The following is a 22,416-nucleotide window of genomic DNA, read 5'->3' on the forward strand; positions in this document are numbered from 1 at the left end:
TGGACGGTTCTGACGTAACGATCAAAGGTGCTCGTGGGTAAACTCCTCAAAACTGCGTCGAGAATCGCGCAGGTGAACGTTACGTTACGTAGCTGAGGGGGGAGCGGTGTTCTAATCCTGACATCCGATTGGCTCCTGGGGCTGTCAGTTAGCGCTCCCCCCTCCCCCTCCCGCTCCTGTAACCCCTGGCAACCAAACAAATGTATGAAGGGGACTTCAAGCTAAAGTTTCAACGAGCGGTAAAGAAACTTATTTATTCGTCTTTTAAACTGTTTCTCTCTAATATAACAGCGTTTAATATCAACTACTAACAGCTCAAGCTTTGATTCATCCCAGTTGTAATGCTAATACAAGACTAGTTATCCTAGAGCTCTTTAGCTAAGTGTCATTAGTTAGCTAGTTATCCTAGAGCTCTTTAGCTAAGTGTCATTAGTTAGCGAGTTATCCTAGAGCTCTTTAGCTAAGTGTCATTAGTTAGCTAGCTAACCGGGAGCTCTTTAGCTAAGTGTCATTAGTTAGCGAGTTATCCTAGAGCTCTTTAGCTAAGTGTCATTAGTTAGCTAGTTATCCTAGAGCTCTTTAGCTAAGTGTCATTAGTTAGCTAGCTATTCTAGAGCTCTTTAGCTAAGCATAATTAGTTAGCTAGCAAACCCAGGGCTCTTTAGCTAAGTGTCATTAGTTAGCTAGCAAACCCAAATCTCTTTATCTAAGTGTCATTACTTAGCCAGCCATCCTCGAGCTATTTATCTAAGTGTCATTAGTTGGCTAGCAAACCCAGGGCTTTAAGCTAAGTGTCATTAGTTGGCTTAATATTTGCCTGTGCCACACTTCAGACTCCTGACAGCGACACAGAACAAATAACATAATAATATTTATTTTCAAAGCCAAACAAATCCACTCTCCATGGAAAAAGAAGTTGTCAATCAGCACATAATGTAGATGAGTGCTCGTGCTACCCACACTGAATTTCCCTAAGGATCAAGGAAAACAAGGTAAAGAGCTTATTTTCTGTGTCCTCATATTGATTAGTAATTGTGTTTTTTTTTAACTGCATTTAAAAATTAAGTGATATTACTGTTGGATACGTATGTAGGCTATATTAGATGTTCTGTTGTCAAAAACCTTTTGAGGACATCATTATTACTTTGCACTGTAACAATGTGTGACAAGTGGATACTTCACCGCTTTACCATCTGTACATTCCGGTATTTCCATATGTATATTCATGTCCCTATCATTCACCATCTTATCTAGAATTTAAGGCAAGGATGAAAATGGCCATTTATTCGTTGGTTTATCACAGTTTACTCAGACACAGTATCAGTCCCACTGTAACTGATACTGGGAATACAGTCTTCGAGTTCTTGCCTATCCATAGACACCAAGATCATGCATGTGGATCTGATAGATGTGGAGCTTTCCTTGATTCATTTTGAGTCCAACAAACACTTGTGGCAACAGAGGCAGATGCCAAACCGTGTGACAACAAAGGCAGATGCCAAACAGTGTGGGAATAAAGGCAGCTACCTTGACATATCAGTGGCAGTTTCTGTTGACACCAGAAGTGCCTCTACGAGCTGCCTCTGCCACGATCTGAGCGTGCCCCTTCTGGATTTTTCCTCTATATCACCTCGGTAAAATGGCAGGGTAACTCTCTTATCTTCCACAAGATGTCGCCAAGTGTATTTATAATGACAGGAAGTACTCTGTGTTGCCACTGTGTGTATGTAGCCTGTATGAGTCACCCAGTGAAACTCCGAATGTGTAGATACAAATGTGAAGTTTGGTGTTTTGTGTAATGTTGTATGTTGTTTTCAGATGTTGTTAGTGGAGCTGTCTTAAGAGTCAAGATGCCACCGAAGAAACCAAAAAGTGCAGGCAAGAAGAAACCAAAGGGTGAGTGTCTGAATACTACTACTCATGTTAGTGTGTGACTCAGGAATATTTCTAACAGAGAAACACAGTATTTAGAAGGTTGAACTGACTGTTATTTTTCCATTCAGGCAAGCAGGCTGAGTCACCTCCTCCTATAGAAACGCCTGGTAAGAGAAAATAAACTACTTTTTGCTTCTCATTCATCAGTGAATCACATTTGCTATCACATCGTCATCAAAAAATTAACAATTCCAGTAAAACTGGCGATTTTACAGCTTTAAATTTAGCAGTCAAAGCTTGAAATTTACAGTGTCTTCACAAGTAGTGATGTAACAAACATGGCAGAAACTGAAAATCAGCGAGCTATTTGAGGTGTCAGAAAGACGATGAGCATTATTCTGATGTGATCACGGGTGTACTGTTACGTAGCCTCTGGGCAGGCTGCTTAGCTGTGGGTGCCCCATTGTCAAGGTTTGGTTTACGTTCTACATACCAACCTTGAAAACATGCTTTTGGTCAAAGGCAGGTCACCAGTGTGTAGTGTATCCTTTTACTAAAGATTAGGTCATCGGCTCTAGTGGATGTTTAAAAGTAATGGTTGTAACATTCCTTAGGTTTAGAGTGACTCTATTTCATTTGTCAATTTCATCCATTTTTATACTAGCACCAGTATAAGTGCAGGTATGTTTTATTGGTTTGACCTCCTAAAATGAACACATCCTGATTTTTTTTGTTTTCACTACATTTCCTGGTGATTTACTCTAACCCCAACCTAACCAGGTTTTAACCCCAAAATGTAATCTTGTAGGAGGTTGATCCCCATCATGTAACAACATGGTGGCCTACTAACACAGATATAAATGATATGACTAATATTCTTAATTTCCTCACCAGTATCAGAGGAGACGACCCCGAGTTAAGATATGCTGTTATTATATTATTTTGACATGCAATCAAGAAGATTCTTGGCTCGCTTTGGGTAAATTATGTGAGGGTAAAGAGGCCTGACAAATTTAAACCGACCAACCAACCAATGCAGTTAATTGCATTGCTCATGGGTTATGGAACATGGCCCATCACCGTCTCTTTGATTTCCAAGCAAATACTTCCCATGAATACAAATGCCACGGTTGACACATGCCTGTGTGAAATGAGGGGTGTGAGTTTTCTTCCACTACAATGATTCGGTGCGAGGCCTAAGTGGTGTGAGTGGAAGGGGTTGACACACCCAGCTGGGGAAGTGGTTACTTAAGCTGTACTTGTGCATTCCCAGCGTCTCCTCAGCAACCTTGTGGAAGGACTTTGAAGAGTGAGACCACAAGCAGGAGGAAAACTATCATTATGCAGAGCCCTGTTTACGGCAGTGTGCCCTGGACTGAGCCTGAACTTAGATATGGAGGAGGCTACATAGATTTCTTATGCGGGAAAACCTTTGTTGAGGTGATGGTGCAGTGCTGCCGTTTTATATAGTTCTGGTTTATGTCTGTAATTGAGCAGTTTATGTCTTGGATTTATGCATCATCGACTTGTGTTCCACCTGCCGCCCCCCCCTTCAAGAATTTGGAACTTGTGTGTAGGCTTTTCACAAGGATTTCATTTCATCCTGAGGTACATGTGGGGTGGTCCACCCTGCAGAGACAGGCAGGTGTAGGATTAGAGATGTTGATCAGAAAATAATCTGTAGTACAGTCTATAGGTAATGACCGTGAACGCAGGAGTTTATATGTTTACATTGCTCTGTCTGTCTGTTAGCAGGATTACACAAAAAGTACTGATTCGATTTTCTTGAAACTTGGTGGAAGGGTTGCGTATGGGCCAAGGAAGAGCCCATTCACTTTTGCAACCTAATGATCTGAATGTTTCTGATATCAAAACATGTATATGCATGTTGATGAAGTTCTCTCCGAGTGTCCTTCTAGTTATCATCATCATACATCAAATCTTTATCTTAAGATTGACTTTCTTCTTCCATGTAGTCTCATCTGTATTTGTCAGTCGTGCTCAGGAAATTTGAGGTTTGAATCCATCCAGCTGATTTTAACATGGATCTGTCCTCCATATTGATTGTTAACTATCTCATCTAGATCACCCTGAGGAAATCTTCCCTCTGGTCCTGACATCGGTGACCCAGGAGCTCTTTGGTTGCCTCGCAGATGAGGACGTAACAAGCGAGAGTCCTTACAAGCTGCTGAAAAAGGCCGACATCATACAGGACATGAAGACAAGAGCTGCAGTGTCTGATTTCAGCCCTGCGAAGCAGAAAGTGCTGGTGAGGTTGACCCATTCTTATGGAGATCACTCAGTCAATACCCACAAGACACTGGGATGATACGCAGGCCCTCAGTTAAGGGCTGTGGGAACAGACAGTTACCAGTTTAACCTAATTTTCCCTCATTGTCTGATCTAGGATAAATCCACCATTCTTACTTCTAAGCATTGATGCTCTTACTATTAAACTACATAACTTTAATTAGGCCACAGAGCGTCCTGAGGGTGTGTGAAGTCTTCTCAATGTTTACTTTCTTATTTGGGACACAGCCTTCAGTTTTAGTGACATCTCCCTCATTTGCTAATCTGATCAAACGGTTATTGTAGACAGTTTCCTTGTGGTTGTCAGAATTAATCCAAATAATCAAAACAGCTAAATGATGGGGAATTAAAAACTAATTTATCTGATGTGAATCTGACGCTGCTTCCTCTCTGCTGTCGACAGGACTACCCAGAAGATGAGATCTTGCTGGTTTTTGACAGAGACTTCGTTTATGGCCAGTGCTTCTACCTGGTTGTGACACCAGAAGCTAAGGAACTCCTCCTCACTGTAAGAAGTGGTAATTTTGGTTTTAGCAACAAGGTTCACGTTTGTTGTTCCCGTTTTTAATCCCCCTTACACCCTCTTCAGTACTTGGCTTAAAGTGATATCTATTATTCCCTTTCCTTTTATATCAGAGCTATTTATACAGTTTAATCTTTTATCGCTAAGTAATGGCTGGTATCAGAGGTCAGAGATTTGGATTGACCATTTGATTTGCTAGCTGATATATTTTCAAGTTTAGTTTCCTGTCCTTGCTCTGAGTTCTCTCTATTTTAATGTAATTCTCTCTGCTTTGTTAAGCCCCCACAGCCTGAAGAAGAACCAGTAGAGATTGAATGTGAAGTCAATAAAACCCCAGAGCCGAAGGAATGGATATCACTTGGCAGTGAGGTGGAAATAGAGAATGAATCCGTCAAAGAGACCAGAGAAAAGGTACTGCAGTATATTAATAACAAAGAAAACATTAAATATGTAGCATATGAAATCATATCGTTTCACCCAGCGTCCTTTTTGTCATCAGCTGGGCTTCATGCTCAGAGTGCAGAGAAAGATTCGAGCACCAGTCAGTTTTTCCGACCGCAACGCCGCAGATGATAAGCATGGCAACCTGGGGTGTCCTTCATATGAAGACAGCAGATTCAGCATCAAGTGGATACAGAGAGACTGTGGGATACAGGCTGCTCCCACACTGCAGAGCAGCAGTGCCCAGACACAGTGGTAGGCCTGCAAATCACCAATCATTGTATGGATTTGTTCTACAAGGAGAAAAAAAGCACTTACAAGTTTCTGCCAACATCTGGTTGTCGTTTCATTGCACTGGGAAAATGAAATGTTAACATTAAGTGAAAGTATTGGTCTGCAATTCATTTGTTCGTGCCTTCTACTTAAATTGTCCCGGTTATTTTGCCTTATTTTATCGATGCATTCACCATATACATTTTCTCTAGTTAATAGGAACTGCATCAAAACAAACGAATTTGTGTTGAGCACCTTATGTCCATTCTACAGGAAGTGCCGGAAGAATATGTGCACCCAGTACAACCCGAGAGAGTTCAGTGAAGAAGAAAAAGACAATATCCTCCAAAGTGAGAGACTGAAGGATTTTTGCAACTCAGTGGTTCTCAGGTAAGTCGTCCACTGAAAGTTCAAACTCATACATTTCTACGTCAGCCATAGGTTAATCATATCCATTCATTATTACCACTTTAGGAACATAATATACACAAAGACTATCATTGAGCTATTTACGGGGTTTCGTTGGAGTCTTGAAAGTTCTAAAATTCAATAATCTGAATAATTATTATGTTCTAGGTCTTAAACACATTTATATAGGTCTTAGTATATAAACGTTCATCCAATGCTACTTCTGTCGTGCTTTAAAATAACATTTTTTGCTGGCATAGATAGTTTGTAATGTGTGTTGTAGTTCTTTTTAAACGATACAGATATTAGTATGCTGTAATAAAACTGCAAACAGGCTTGACTGTGGGAAGGACTATGGAAACATGTCTATAGTCTGAGAGATAACATACCGCATCAAGGTTTATTCCGTACCAGCTACTTCTTATCTTCAATTATGGGGACGCTCAAATATTCCTTCACATCTGTCATACTTGACATAGGTCTTCATTTTCATGAATTATGGACTTGAGACAGTCTTAAGTTTATCTTGTTGAAACCTGCACAAACCGTGTATTTAAACAATCAAACTGTAGAGTTGTAGTTCCTCCAGGCTCTTGATACTTACTGTTCTCAGTCTCTCTCGTACTCCATCATATTTATTTTGTGGTCTCTCTTACCTTGTGTCCAGGTAAGAGATATATCATAATCATGAGTGGAAGCTATTTGCACTGCAGCTATGGAGAAACATGCTTAAGTTTTAAAAAAGTTTTGTCACCTAAAATCATTTTTTGTTTGTGTTGCAGAATGTTAGTAGCCCTACAGCAGGAAGAGATTATGAATGTGTTCCATGATGACTGGAGGGCTCTGGGGACAGGCCCTGAAGACGGCGACTGGTCTGGGAAGGATTGTGCAGAATTGATGCTTTATCAGTCCTTCGCGGACCAGAAGTACTCGAAGGACAGAAAAATCAGCTGCATCAACTGGCACCCGACTATCTATGGTAAGTCCACAAATCCCACTCAGGCAACGTGGACATTTTCTCACACAAAATATTCACTGTTGACTGGATATGAAAATGGGCAACATGTCAGCTCCCCAAAAGTGAAGCCAAAGCATCTTGATTGCCCCCTAGTGCCTGGCTGCAGTATAGGTCATAAACCCATCCTCATCCATGGTTGTGGATGGGAATTTGAAAAAGTAAAAATACAAATAAAATGGATTTGGTTGGATTGTACCTATAATTTTACGTAAATCAAATCACATTGATGAATGTCCGAGTGTAAATTTTTCTGACTCATGACCGAAGGAGTATTTGTATCGGTGGCACGTTGCTACCATGGTTGTGGTCATTACTTCACCTATTTTCAATGCCAGAGCAATTGAGGTTGATAGCAATACCATGCAGAGCCTTTATTTTTGTGCATGATATGTTTTTCATGACATTAGGTTTGGAAATATCTACAAGGCAATACTACAAACATCCATCAATGACATTCATTGAAGTGGTACAATTTTAAATCCTCTACTATTGGAAAGTATTATTGGTCATAACTACCCCTTTGTAATGTTGGCCAGCTGTCATTACTCATACAGCATTCTTCAGAAAGAGCCAGAATAATAATAACAGTGTTAAAACATGTGATCAGCACAAATATATATTTCATTAAAAAAAAAGGCATGAAAGTTGATCCAGCAATTTTTTAATCAGTTAAGTTAAAACATGTTTGTTTTTTCTGTCTCTCTGATTCTTTGCACGTTGTGTTGTTTGATGTGGTAGGTGTGATAGCTGTGGCGTTTACAGAGAAAAAGGAGCAGCGGTCTAAAGAGTCGACTTCGCCTGATGTCAGACCTTCTCACATTGTCTTCTTTTGCTTCTCTAATCCCTATCATCCCCAGGTATAGAAAATGCATGGGTAAACACCCATCTACATGAAAGCCATGAGCCTCATACACTTTTTTTCTAATAAGAAATGTCTGGAAGGATTTGCTGTGTGCCGTCATCCAAGACCTTTATTTGCTTTAGGAAAATTTGAGAGGCTCCATTGATTTGACCCAGGCACTAAATCAATAGAACTGATCTGCTAAATCACTCAAAAGTAATATGAGTTCCGCATGACGTATGCCTTCACTGGTGCATGTGTCATACTCTGGTTTCACCGTCTGCTGGAGCAGTGATCTGAGTTGCAGATGATCCCGTGTAGAGGAAACTAGATATGTTATATTACTGAAATAAATATATTTATCGTCTTACTGAGTAAAGTGCTGCTGTCTGGTTATGCAGCTAATTTTAACTCAAGCTGATTTAAACATCAGGCTAAAAAATTACTGTCATACTATCCTCTCCCTCTTGGGTCTCTTTCCCCTTATGTCTGATGAAATGGAATCTCCTGTATGCACTTGGTTGGTGGATTAAAAGCTTAACTTTGAATGGAGAGTCTAGAATAAATAAATATCAGGATGGCCAGCACCCAATATGGAAATGTGTGCTTTGAAATATTATATTCCTGCCCTTTGTATGTGGTTTTTATGTGTGGTTTTTTTGTGTGGTTTTTTCGCAGTTGCTGCTGGAGTGCCCAGATGACATTTACGCCTTTGAGTTCTGCCCCTCGGATCCAAATATTATTGTTGGCGGCTGCAGGAATGGCCAGGTGCAGACTTTCACTCTGCTCTGTATCTCTGCCGTCTTACTTTTCAGGCCTGAAGTTGTTTTTGTAGCTCATTGCTTTGTCACTTTTCCTTTTAAGATTTATCAAAAAAGGCCGGTGTATCCAATTAATTATCTTGACTGTGGTGGCCCACTGTATTTAAAATTTGTCCAGCCACAGTTTCACAATGAACTACAAACATGGACACTTCTTATAATATCTCTAGGTTAGTGTTTTGTTTCATCGATTCCTTGCTGTGTGCAGCGCTATTTGCCTTGTTCTCGTCCGTAAAGTTATTACCATTCATGCAAAACAGCCAGACCTCATGGTTTCAACTGCTGTGTGGGTACCTGCGACGAGTGGCATTCGATGCAGTTCTCTCAAACATGACAACTTCTCTTGTACCTGTCACTCGGGGTTTGTTGCATGTAAGAGCGAACATGTGTGCATGTGCAAGTGCCCCCACGCTACCGCCACAGTCTGCATAATTTCTATGGTAAACACTGTAGTTTTTCTGTCATTTACACCAAATCGTTTCCCCTCTTTTGTTTCTATTTTTTATCAGACATATTATCAGAAGTAGTCTCAGATTTCGATTCTCAGTAAATAATAATTGTTGGTGTTTTTGTCTCAGGTTGTATTATGGGACATTTCTGGTCACGTCATGCACTTACAGAGAGCACAGTCAAGTGATAAAAAGGTCTCCGCCAACACTGACACCTTCGTAAGTACCCATATCCTGCCTTCAATGTGCTCAATGTTGATACCATAATACATGGTGTTCTTTATCTGTGTTGGTGTATTACATGTGGCATCAGGTACCATAATTCTTTAGCAAGAGATGATGTCAGCTCGGTTTATCCAAGTGTGGGTCCTCGGTGAATCAAAGCTTGCATCTAATTCGCCGTAAAGACAGGCCGCGTTCCTCGGTGGTGCTGCATGACAGAGTGAGATGATGATACGTTGACTTCTAAGTTCTGTCCTCATCCTCACCCTTTCATTAGCTGGGAATGCCGTGGCCTGATGGTCCTTTTCAAGCCAGCCTCAGCTGTCAAAACGCGTTCCACAAACATACTAATGCCAAGAGTAAATCTCAAAGCAGCAAGTTTTTATCATTATATGACCACACTGCCGAATAACAGCCGCCTATCAGGCTGCTTACAAACAGCTCAGTCAGAGTTAAGGGAGATAACAGAATAAAAAGAGTAATAGTGATATAGACGAATAAAGACAAAGTTGGGAAGAGAGAGGTAATGATATATGACAATAGGTTTAAACCCACAACACAGCAATTAAATTCAATCCACCGTAGCCTGTGGAGACACTGGAACACCAGATATTAAAATGCTTTTGTCCCTTAAAGCCTGACCTCCACTGACAACTTCCACCTGACTGCCATATTTAAATAGACACATATGCCCCCATCACCCAGCCCCTATTTGCATTGTGTGTTTTTATTGCCTCTACAGTGGAGCAGCTGTCTCCATCCCTTCTCCTCACTTCGTCCTTCTCTTTTTGCTTTCCACTCCTCCGCCCTCCGTTCCTCGCCCTATTCCCTTTGTCCCTGTTTGCTCTTCATTCCCCAGAGTCAACAGCATCAGCGCGGGCTCACATACTCCAGCTGTTACACAAGCCCTCCATCTACTATAGTTTGTCCCCGTGGAAGATAATACACAAGCAAATCAGATCACTGCCCTCCCCGGTGTTTGCAGTGTAAACAGTGGCAGTTGTATCAGCTAAAAGGCTTTGAGTGCTGTGAAAGCTGCGCTGCACCAGCACCTGTTGCAAGCTTATCAGATAAAAGAAGAATTAAAATCCTCCTGTAAAGATTTGTGTTCGGTTCACACCATGGTACATAATAAATCCAACCACAGGTGTAGTCTACCACTTGGCTGCACTTGTGCGTTCAGGTTTTTGCAACAGTAGATGTTGTGAACCAGTTATTTCAGTCACATTAACCTGCACACACAGATATCAGTCCCCTGAATGTGCCAGAAATCGTTCCATCCGTCCACCAAGTTTTGTGGAAATCCATTCAGTGGTGTTTGTGTAATCGTGCTGACAACCAACCAAATAAGAAACAAACAACCAAACAAACAGACGGACAGACGTGGAAAAAATAACTCTGCCATATAAAAGCACAGAAACATGACATTATGGTGGAGGTGCAGACGTTTAGAGTTGTGTAAGTGTTGGGCTGCTTTATCTTTTTGCCAGGGTTCGGATCCAGTATTTCAACTATGTGCCATAATGTGCTCTATATACTGCCACCTTCATATACAAGCAGCAGTCTAATGATGCAGTGACTGAAATCTGTAAAACTATCTTTAAATATCCTGTATTTTCCAACTAATTTCCTGGAAATGTTTCTTAAAATTCCTTAAGAGTGAATCTGCAGGATTACACACAAACTTGAATGATTTTTTCAGCGTGGACCCATTTTCCTTAACCTTGTGCGATAGGACGCCTTTTTTCTTTTGTGTCATTTTCACAGATTTTACCGAATTTACTCAAGTGATCTATTGTTATACTGCAGGTTCCTTTTAGGATGTCATCTGTGCACATTTAAGTCTTGTGTTTAAATTGATCTGTCACTGTACAATACATGCCATGCCCTTTGTGTCTGACCTCCCACCAGGAACTCGACGACAACAAAGAGAGCAAGACTCCTGTCGTGCGCCTCTGTGCAGTGTCTGCGGTGGAGAGCAGCCACAAAGCACCAATCACGGATGTGCAGTGGCTGCCACCAACGTTTGAGGTACGCAGAACCAAAGGGGGGGAGGGGGTCGGAGGAATCAACATGTATTATTATTTGAAAGTTCACACTAGGTGTACAGCCGGCAGGTGCGATAAACTTCCACAAGATGATTCAGCTTTTCATTTGACTTCGTAACCACACGGCCGCACTTTGATATCAAATCATTCTTTCATGTTTTCTTGATCTTAAGACCTCTTTTATCGCATCCAATGTAAACACAGTGACATAGTTTCCAACTTAAGAGAGGCAGCTGGTGTAGACTTGAATCAATACAAAAACTTTTAACACTTAAAGGCTCCGGTCTCTTGTAATATTTACTTCTCTAATGGACTTTTTATCTGACTCTGTTTAAAAGCCACTTGAATTTAAAAGGGTATAACAGCAGCTAAGGCAATATGGGGCACAGTGAAGTCACTGTAGTCAGGGTGGAAAAAAGGCTATGACTGCCAGACTTAAAAATACGTCGGAAATAGGAATTATTATATTCAACAGGAGGTGACATTGGTAAGTTTGGTTACACTGTCAGAGAGAACAAAAGTAATAATGAAAATGATACAGAACAGAAAATGAATTCCACTATTGTTAGCACTTGTACAGTCAGTTTTTACTGTTTCTAAAATCTGCAGTTATTATTCCACGCAAGCGTTTGTCTCAAAATAGTGGCCCAGAACAAAAATACACTCCTTTAATGTTCTGTACAGAATAACCATATAAATGTATTTACCTGAAGTGACATTCTTCAACAGGGAGAATATGCAGAAGTGTGTGAAAGTACAAATACAAGTGTGTACAGTAAAACTAGCCGCCATACAAATAATCCTAATAATGACCTATGACCTCGCTCAGTCTTCAGATTCTCTCAGTCTCCAGAAGCCACACATATTGCTGAGTGTTTCTGAAATCTTCCTCATGAAACAATGAAGACGTTATGGTTTTCGTCCCGCCTATGGTCTGACACAGACATTTGTTGATTTTGTAACTCTCTGTGTGATTAGGTGACCAGGATGGGTATACCAGTGGAGAACAAGTATAAAACTTCAGTTCAGGTCGTCACCTGCTCTCCTGACTGGTAGGTTATATATAGAAACACGCTCAATTCAGATGTTACATGTGGGAAATGGTGTCAGATTGGAGCCAAATATAGTTCAGGTTTGCCTGTTTGTGTGAATGTGCTGTAGTAGCTAATGGTTTTAGAAATACCTGTGACTGATTTTTAATCCACACAACCAATCAGTTAAACTTAATTTGTATAGATCATTGAATTAAAATCGATTTTCAACACTAAAATAACAAAATAATTGTTTTTATTAACTTTATTATTAATATACACTCACTGAAACTGCCATTAATGTCACACAAGCAGAGCTGCATTTGTTTTTACTGGTGTTTTTGTTACTGTAGTGTACATTTCTTCCACTTGGGGGCAGTGATGGCAGATGTACTTGGGTACACAAGTCTAAGTTCACAAATAAAAGTTGCTGTACCTCAGTGGAGAAATACCCTGAAGTAAAAGTCAAGTTTTCAAAGTTTTCCTTGAGTAAAAGTACAAAAATAAGTCTGGGCATTGTGTTTAAAGAAAGGTATTAAAGATACAAGTTAAGTTTATGCAGAAATTTAGGTTTAATAATAATTCCAGTGTTAAGCAACATGTGTGTGTCTCTCTGTTTCTGTGAAGCTCTATAATGTTCTGGGACGTGCGACTGCCAAAACTGTTGAACCAGCCAGCGTCAGTCAGGAAGCAGACTCCGGATCAGAAGGCCCAGATGACTCCCTACAGTGTCCCTGACACTTTCAAACACCTGGACCGCACATGGAAACCACTATGCAGGGTACTGCAGGGTTCAGCGGTGCAATATCAAACTCAATGTTTACTATAGGGTGATATGTATAGTACGTTATAATGAAGGAGTTTGAAGCAGTGATATTGTACATTTTAAGGGAAGCATAGCAGTCTGCCTAGTATTCACCCATTTTTATAATATTTGATTTCATTTAGGAACATTCAGTATATTTTCTTTGTTTCCTATCTGATGAAATGTAGAAAGTTAGAACATTTTGCTGCCTTTTGCTGTGTAAAATGTTCTGAAATTGTTATAAAATGTTGTTCGTCATTCAAATTTAAACAAAAATCATGATTGTTGCGCTGCTGCACTGCTTTTAATGTGATGCTATACACGTAGGGGCACTGTTTATACTTTTTACCACCAACTCTGACCGACCTCCAGTGTCTCTGTAACCACAACACAACACTTAGTGTCTGTCAGTTCTTCAGTTGTTAAAAGTTGTCTTCTCCTCTTTAATGTTTCAGGTTTTGCTGCCAAATATTAATACCAGCGGAGAATACGCTCCTTTGAAATTCAACTTCCAACACTACACCTGTAGTGGAAACACAGACAGAAACACAGGTGAGGGATTACATTCACCCTTGAGGCTGTCTGGGTTCATTTCATTCTGTCGCTCGCACCATCTCTCTCCATGAGCATCTCTCATTTTATAATCATTTGTACAGTAAGTTGTAGCCCTATAATAAATTCACACAGACTTTTAGTCACTTCTTGAAAGCAAGAGACAGTTTGATCAAAACTTCAAACACTCAGACAGATATAATATAAACAGAAAAACTGAGTTTTCCTTTTGAACTCTTCGAAAGATCCAGACAAATTGTGTAATATCTAGATTCAGAATCTTTGTGTTAAAAGCTGATGCAACAAGATAACTAACATTAGAAACAGAACCATCTCCTGTCTGATAGAAGTGTGCATGACTACAAGTCTATTTGTGGGGGACTTGGATTCTTTAACTCTGCCTCGGATGGTTGAGCCCAGTGATCAGTGGAGCAGGCTGGACTTGGCCCCCGGGTATTCTCTTTCTCTGTCTATTTCCCTCCTCTTTACTCCAGTTTCATAGCACTTTATTAAGTGATACTTTCAAAACAAGGCGCTCACAGTTGCGGAGCATTAGCCCTGCCGACTGTCAGCTCTTTGCAATATGCTGCCCAGGCTCCTCGGGGGCCAGAAGATGATCGTGTGTGTCCTGGCTGGTCAAGAAGAGACCTGTCTTTGTCTGGCTGAAGGTCTGTCTCCGTAAACACAGCTTTGGTGGCTGGTTGCAGAATTAATATGCTCACTAACTGAGGCAATAAATCTGCGGCGTTTTTTTTCCCCAACAGCCCTCAGGCAGTCTGTTATTAAGGTTTTAATGAATCCCTGTGTGATTAATGCTACGCTGCTACTTAAGATATTTTACTTATGTTGATTAATACTATGCCGTTTGCTTCTGAGCTCTATACTCAGCTTTTTGCTCTGGGCTTTTTGCCATTTCTTGATGCTGGAGTTACTTCCACTTACAGTAGTAGCCAGTGTAAGAGAAGCTCCACCCTTCCCCTGCAACAGCACCACATGGTTTTACAGACCGAGGTTTTGCAAGCAGCTCCTCGTGGGGATTTAACAACATTTGAGCTGCAGTGTGCTAAAAGTGAAATATACCTACTATTATAACCAACACTTATTATTGTGAATTATAAACCAAGCTTGGATGGCCCTCTCTCTCTCTCTCTCTCTCTGTTAGGCGAGAAGCACACTGGGTTTTATTTATCTATGAGGCCCTTATCTCATCGAGCACTGCAGGCGACAACTGTTTTTAGTGAGCTCGGTAAATCCGCATTTTTCTCATCATGCACCTGCAACATGGAATCACATGAATAACAATCTGCAGCTCATTTCAAGGGCTCTTAGGGCGATTCCAATTTTTGATCTCACCCTATTGTACCTCCAGCTCATCTTGTTTTAGTGCTTGTTTTAATTGATCCCCTGGTTTTAAATAAAATGTCATGTATAGTATGTATTTCCAAGGCTTTTACTATTGCTCTTGCTTTGCGCTTGTAGGCAGGTTTTTCTACATTGCGCTCCCCGTTAAGCTCAGCACGCTGCTTGGCTAAAACTGGGAGCACGTCACATCAGTGCCAAGCCCAACTGTTCTTCCATTCGTTGCAACAAATGGTTTTAATCATGATGAGTGTTTCTGACTGGTTCTGTAGCTGGGCTGTGTCGTCTGTCTCATATCTTTAAAAACATCTTAACTGGGGGGGGAAAGTGAATTTGGAGGATGTGTGACTGGGTAATGGGATCCGACCTTCCAGAGCTAATCTAGCAGAGTGAGGCTGAGACTCGACTGGGAGTGTCCCCTTGATAAGGGAGTGTGTGAACGGACAGTTCTGCACTGTCCCTGACAGACAGTTGGGCTTTTGTGATGGAAAAGGGATCCTCCATCCCCACCAGCGCTGCCTATCCCACCCCTCCCCTTACTGCCCCCCACTAGCCACAACTCCCACCTCCACCTTTTACTTCTTTCTTTCCGATTACCCTTGCGTCCCCTCTTACCAACCCATTCACCTCCCCCCTGCGCCTCCCTACTCCCCTCCTCCTGTGGCCTTGCTCATGGTCAGATTACAGAACACGCTGCACCGATGCTTCTGTTCAGTTACTCCCTTGCTTTAAATAAATAGAGTTTTTTTTAATTGTTCTGTGCTATGTCACTTGTGTTTTTATCTGGTTCTTCTCTCATTATTGTATTTTCTTTTGGTTCAAAGCATATTTTGGATGTTTTGCTTTGCTCGCAAGACCCGAAATAGCTGCAGGAAAATCAGGAATGAGCCATTTAACCATTGAAAAACACAGATGTTCTGTGGTTCTGTGGTTTTGTGCAAATGTTAAATTACCTCTGTACATGGGAAAATATTTTCTGAAGGTTTTTCTACAGCGTATTATCTGTTTTTCCCTAATGACGAGCATGTTTTCTCTTGTCGTTGTCCCTGACAGAAGAAGCTGATGAAGATGATGAGAGCTCAGAGATCCCCCGAGACTTCAGCCAGCTCAGACTGCCCTCGGCCAAAAATCTCACAACTCTGGAAGATGTCAACACCAAGCTCTATATTGGAACAGAGGTAAACATTCCTATCGCAACAAATACTGTACTCTTACCATCTATGTTTTTCTGAAAGTACAAAACCCAACTTCAAATTTATACGATTCATGTCTGTATTTAAAAACGATATTTCAAATGAAAGATGAACTGCAGGTTATTGTTTCTGTTCATACTTTATTCTAAATAACATCCTGCTGTGCTTTCCATGTAAAAGACAGGAGAGACAAAATCCTAAGTGTTTGTTCCATTTAAAAAAATTTACTGAAGTTAATATGAGGCTTCAGAAATCAAAAACAGTTTAATTAAGTGACCATCCTTAAAAGTTGAGTCGAGTTGGATTTATTGCTGCTCCTTCACTGCAGGAAAAATGATTTAATCTCTCTCATATGGATCTGTAACAAGTTTTATGAGCCATATTAATTACACAGCAGTGTAAATAGACTAAAGAGAAGTGTGCGGTTTTATTCCACATCTTCTTGTAATATGCTTCATAATTTCTAATTTCTTTTTAATCACCAGGATGGAGAGATTGTTTACACTGACTGGAAACTGGAGAAGGACGAGTCTGGACGGCTGCATAGTGAGTGTTCTCTGCTTACAGGAACCTAACCGGTGTTCTTGTCTTGTCTGTTGATCATTTTATAAAGCAGAAAATATCAGAACAACATGCACGTCCAGTAAAAAGATATCACAGAACATTTGAAAAAAGATCTGTACACCTCAAGCTCATGTGAAAGGAATTGTTTTTGCCATATTGACTTTTCGAGCACAAGGCTCCTCCTCAGACTGATTCTGTAACGGGAGCTTCTAGATGTGTGGATTTTATCCTTTTTTCAAACATTTTATAAAGCAGGAACAGGAGGCAGAGGATTAATATCTTATTTCAATCCCCTTTAACGGCAAATAAAACACAAATGTTCTCTTCCTGCATCTGCCTCCTCTCCCCAAGGTACCAAGCCCCTCAACTGTTTCAGCATCCATAGCTGGTTGGTAAACACGATACCGCGGTCGCCCTTCTTCAAAGACGTTATTTTGACTACGGGAGGCTGGAAGTTTGCCATCTGGCAGGAGGGAGTCATGGTAACATTAAGACCTCACATTGATTCAGCTACAGCAGCAGAAAACACTGCAACCAATTCAAATCCTGCATGTGTATTTGATTGAATTAGAATTAACAGAAAAAAACACAAAAGATCAAGGTCTTTCCTGGACTTTTAACATGAGTCCTTCAGTCCATCCTGATATGTCTGATGTGTTGCTTATAGCAGACGATGTGCATGTTAAATACACTGACTCCATTTGCCTGTTTGTACTTCCACAACATCCAGGACGGCCCCATCATCGTGTCACCAAGCTCCGAGCGGGCGTGCACCGTGGGATGCTGGTCCCTCACCCGACCAGCAGTGTTTTTCATTGGGAAAGACGACGGGAGCATTGAGGTGTGGAACCTGCTGGAAAAGGCCGGTGAGCCGATACAGGTCCACGCACATGTCACCACCGCCAAGATTACCTCCATCACACCCTGGATCGCCTCCCGTGAGTTCTTAGTACCTCTGCTGCACAACATGAAGCCAAAGGCTCAAAGAAATTAAATCATAATGAATTCACCAACAGGGTATCTGCACGTCCTGGAAAGTCTTAAAAAGCATTGCGTTCACTTCCTACAAAAACTGCCAGAGAAGGTATTAGGGTATTGATACTGTCTCATTTATTAAGGTGTTAATACATCTTAATGTTTATTTACAAAGATCTGGAATATTTCTCTCTTGCCTGCAATAGACAAGAACATTCATTATAAGTTTTTGCTGCTGGAAAACTTTTTGCTTAAACTTGGTCTTTGTGGTAATTTTCTTTGCTGGCCGAAACTTTAAAACAAGAAATATTTACAGTCACTTCATGAAGGCTCCTAGGTCTGTGCCCTGAAGGCCTATCTATATCTATATCTATATCTATATCTATATCTATATCTGTATCTGTTTCCAGGTCACGTATGAACACTACAAATTACTATTATATACATTCACTGATAAATAAATGTGATATGTCAATACATTTATGTATTTAATAAAAAAACAGCAGGACTTTGTCTGGTATGAAAGCAAAAAAGTAAGATACTGAATTATCAGAGCTATGAAAAGTTTACCAAAGTCTTGAATTTAATTTAGGGAACCCTTCAGACAGTAAATGAAAGTGACAGTAAATGCTGCTGCAACCACAAGATGAACCCTAAAACCTTAACTACCTCTTTCTCTTGCTGCTGCTCCTGTCGGCCTCTCTGTTTGTTTTATTTTGTATTTTCACAGTCTCAGTGATGAGGTCTTTGTTTGGAGATTTCTTTTAGCTTATTTGCTGGATTTTTTTTTTTACAGCCAAGCAGCACTTCCTGGCTGTGACTGACGAGCTTGGAGTTGTTCATGTTTTTGAAATCCCAAAGAAACTCTGCATTCCCTCCAAGAACGAGGTAAGACCGGTGTCTCTGTGCTGCTTTACTGCAGAGATATGAAGCTGCTAAAGGAATTTATGATTTATGTGTTGAACTCTGAAGAACTGTCGCCATAATGCCTTGTACATGGTTTACTGCGTGGGGGTGTGGCTAATTACACCCAGAAGGAATTACTCACTAACGTATAATTTAAATAATTATAAATAAGAATTATAATGAAAACAAATGCTTAGTTTTGATAAAATTCAAAGAACATGACGCTGCAAACGTGTTTTTTTTATATGAGTAAACATTAGTATTGGATGCAGATTTATGAAAGTCAAATGGATTTTCATGGATCAGAAGCTTCTGGTTTGTTTTTCGGTCACTTGTTGTTGTCGGAGCAGATAAACATCATCACAGCCCCACAAAGAAAACCCTGTTACAACTGTCACTGTTGAAGGTTTTACAGATAAACACCATTTTAAAAATCATTTGCTGACCAAACCTTTTCTGAACATGTATCTTGACAAAAGCCCATGAAACGTGATCAAACGGTCACCGAACCTCTGCAGAGTAATTGTGATGTATTCATGAGTTTATTCAATGGCTGCCTGAACGACACACATCGTACATTGAAGTCGCTCACCAGCCCCCGTCTCCTGTGTCTGTGTGCAGAGTTCGAATTTGAAGAAATACTTTGAACTGGAGAAAACAAGGTTGGAAGATTACTTGAGGAGGGAGACGTTGTGGGAAACGGAGCAGAAGGAGGCTAAAGAGCTCACAAACCAAATGGTGAGTTCTGGATTTTTAATTCTACATAAAAGGTTGTTTTTGTCTGTTTGTTGGTTTGTTGGTTTGTTGGTTTTTCAGCAGGTTTATGGAAAAACTACTGAACGGATTTCCACTTAAACTTTTAACTATGAGAATCTATAAAGACATGTGCATCAGATGTGGTCCCTCATACAAACTAGTGTGCTTCGAGCAAACTGACACCTTTAGCGCCAGAGAGGTGAGGTTGTTAATGGAGGGGTTGTTAGTTTGAATCCTCATACTGACCGATGTAAACTAGACACACTAAAAGCACGATGATCAATATTTGCCTTTAAAATGACCTTGAGTGTGACCTTGTGTCCTCAGCTGCTCTCTGACATCACTCGCAGCCTCTGGTGTTGACGACCTCTGAACGGGACGAACATTAGGATTCACAAACCTTTCATATCAGTTAATAGTGTGAACACAGATTCAAAGTTGACTCTGGAAAAAGCTGAATTAGGTCGCCCGTCTCTCTGTCTCTAATTCTCTCGCCCCTCATATTTAATTCATCTAGCTCCTCATTTGATCCTCTGCATCGGGGACAGTAACATCAGTCTGTCTGCTAACTGCAGACGCTTTTAATGTTCTCCTCTCTCCTCCAAACAAGCACATATTTCCCTCATGTACTGTTTCCTTCACAAGGTTTGTTTCTCCACAGGGATTTATTGAATAAAGAATGAATCATTTGACAAATGGTTCTTTAAGAAATATTTTCCTCTGGTGAGGGAGGCAAGGATAGAATAATACTTACACAGTAGGGTAATTTGTGCATTTTTAAATATTGGCTTAGCCTAAATTTGATTTGCCAAAACTTACTATAACTCAGTAGAGTAAACCTCCACCAAGGCCCAACAATAAATACCGGTCCCCTAAATATTTCTTTTCTGTTAGTTAAAATGATCCAATCTGACCCTGATCTGTAACAATAATAGTTTGAGTTCTTTCTTGGGCCACATACCATCTTTCCACCAAGTTTCGAGGGAAATCAGTTCAGTGGTTTTTGCGTAATCCTGCTGAAAAATAAGCCGTCCAACAAACACTATGATCTTATATGATCAATAACGTTATAGACCCACAGTATTTTTGCATTTCACGTCTTTCCTGAAGCCACAAAGTGATTCAGTAATTCTCCTCTGTCCCAATTAGCCAAAACAGCCACCGAAGTCCCTGCAGAAGGAGGACGACACACACTTGAAGGAGTACAAGGAATATCTGGTTCTGGAGGAAAGCATCATGAAGGCAGACACACAAGAGGCCTAATATCACATCCGGTCTCACACACACATACATACATATTGTTAGGACACTGCATTGACATCCATTCATTCTGGAAGACCAAAATCTCACTAGTAACCTTAACCAGGACGTTGATGTTTTGCCTCATTAGGACCCGACTTTGGTTCCCATGCGATCTATTGGTCCTGACAAGGTCAGTGTTGATACTGGAAAGGGTCCTAAAGAGGCAACAAAAATGAGTACACACACACACACACACACACACACACACACACACACACACACACACACACACACACACACACACAGATGGTGCAGGCTTGTGAAGACCTTGGGAGGTTCAGATAAAATGACAAACTGTTGGGAGCTTTGAAATTAGAAAATGAAAAGCAGGGGGACATTCCACAGCAGCGCCCTGGTCACCTGATCTGTTATGAGGTCAAGGGTCAACTAATGAAACCGACCACCAGCCTCTGATAAGGTTTCTTGACTGTGATGAAATGTAGCCTGACAAATTTGACAAATTCCTGTTTAGATTATCTTTCCCACCAGATGTTAACGTGTAATTCTGACATTAAAAAGTTCACGAGAACGATCACTTCCTCAGAGGAAACCTCAGTTTTCTTCTAAAGCTTGTCGTCGAGCATCAGTCTCTTTCCTGCGCGACCTGTGACGTGACATGTTTGTGTCGAGCTGAATCCCTCTCGCCTGCAGCTGGCTCCAGGTCAGTTGACATGTGTGAAATATGCAGGGTGCCCCCATGTCGGGAGATTTAGTCCGCAGACCCTCACTCCGCCCCACCCCACCCCACCTCCCCAGCAGGATCAGCTAAGGGGCCGGCCAGAACAATGCCAAGGCAATGGCTTAATTCGCCAGGCCAGATTTACAGCCCCTCCTGCTCAGCACCTGCTCACATTGTTTCCCAGGACTTGGCTTAAAAACTTTGAAGAATTGGTGCTAAAAAAAATATTAGACCGCAGGCGATCCATCCTGGATACACAGGCTTTTTTTTTTTTTTGCTTGTGAAATCCCTTGGACTTGGATGAAGAAATCAAATGAGGAAAAATGAGCGTGGTGAAAACCCGTCGTGCCTGTGTGGCTCTTTGGGTTTGTGGCTGTCACTCAAAAAACATTAAAGGAAGCGTGAGTGTTGAGCAGCGGAGCTTAACCTGCAAAATGTGTCTGTGCATGTTGTCTGTGCAACTGCAAAAGTGTTTACGTTGTAGGGAGCTTCTGAGATTGCAAAACAATCTTTGCATCCGTCATTACGATAATAACCAACCAAATGAGGGTGAAGACAATCCCTGTGTGTGTGTGTGTGTGTGTGTGTGTGTGTGTGTGTGTGTGTGTGTGTGTGTGTGTGTGTGTGTGTGTGTGTGTGTGTGTGTGTGTGTGTGTGTGTGTGTGTGTGTGTGTGTGTGTGTGTGTGTGTGTGTGTTGGTTTGCACAAGGCACATTCCTGAGCCGGCCTGGGAGAAAGTGAGAGGCTCCGCAGAGGAAAACCCGGGCAGCAAAACAGAATTCCCAGAACGCCTTGAGGAGGGAAGGACTGGAAAGCAAAGGCCCCCTTTGTCACCGGGGCCTCCTCGGTGCCTCAGGGGCCACATGGACGCCTGCCTGCGTGCACACCCTCACACCGGCCCTTTCTTCACCTCCCACCACCCCCTCCGCTCTGTGACAGGACCGTCCACGTGAATGAGTCATGGCCGGAGTGAAGTCGTCCCCATTTTCCCCCCTCTCAGCCATCAATACCATTTGGATTGCTGTCGTTCACCTCTTCTCTCTGTCCTCTCTCTCTCCCCTCGTT

At 41.3% G+C, this 22,416-nt stretch overlaps 1 protein-coding gene across 2 annotated transcripts; it reads left to right on the forward strand.

The window, feature by feature from the left end:
* Positions 1-27: 27 nt before the first annotated feature.
* dnai3 (dynein axonemal intermediate chain 3) lies at positions 28-21,215 on the forward strand. 2 transcript variants are annotated; one of them, XM_047343050.1, is made up of 24 exons: positions 28-239; positions 885-992; positions 1,819-1,896; positions 2,004-2,042; positions 3,960-4,144; positions 4,589-4,693; positions 4,988-5,119; positions 5,208-5,404; positions 5,696-5,812; positions 6,613-6,809; positions 7,587-7,705; positions 8,368-8,457; positions 9,089-9,178; positions 11,093-11,212; positions 12,208-12,281; positions 12,888-13,041; positions 13,521-13,617; positions 16,030-16,154; positions 16,655-16,715; positions 17,085-17,215; positions 17,464-17,671; positions 18,505-18,596; positions 19,236-19,352; positions 20,520-21,215. In XM_047343050.1, the coding sequence occupies exons 3-24, from the start codon at positions 1,851-1,853 to the stop codon at positions 20,631-20,633; spliced, it is 2,610 nt and encodes an 869-aa protein (XP_047199006.1). In that variant the 5' UTR covers positions 28-239; positions 885-992; positions 1,819-1,850; the 3' UTR covers positions 20,634-21,215. The 2 variants fall into 2 exon arrangements, with proteins under 2 accessions (XP_047199006.1, XP_047199007.1); XM_047343051.1 differs by lacking the exon at positions 885-992.
* The last annotated feature ends 1,201 nt before the right edge of the window (positions 21,216-22,416 follow it).

The sequence above is a fragment of the Hippoglossus stenolepis genome, chromosome 14 (genome assembly GCF_022539355.2).
Source record: "Hippoglossus stenolepis isolate QCI-W04-F060 chromosome 14, HSTE1.2, whole genome shotgun sequence".
Classification (NCBI taxonomy): domain Eukaryota; kingdom Metazoa; phylum Chordata; class Actinopteri; order Pleuronectiformes; family Pleuronectidae; genus Hippoglossus; species Hippoglossus stenolepis.

Bases quoted from the DNA above. Each gene is read 5' to 3' on its own strand.
- dnai3 (XM_047343050.1), top strand. From the start codon at position 1,851: ATGCCACCGAAGAAACCAAAAAGTGCAGGCAAGAAGAAACCAAAGG. The intron at 2,043-3,959 runs GTAAGAGAAAAT...TATCTCATCTAG, and splicing joins TCCTCCTATAGAAACGCCTG to ATCACCCTGAGGAAATCTTC. The intron at 13,042-13,520 runs GTACTGCAGGGT...TTAATGTTTCAG, and splicing joins CATGGAAACCACTATGCAGG to GTTTTGCTGCCAAATATTAA.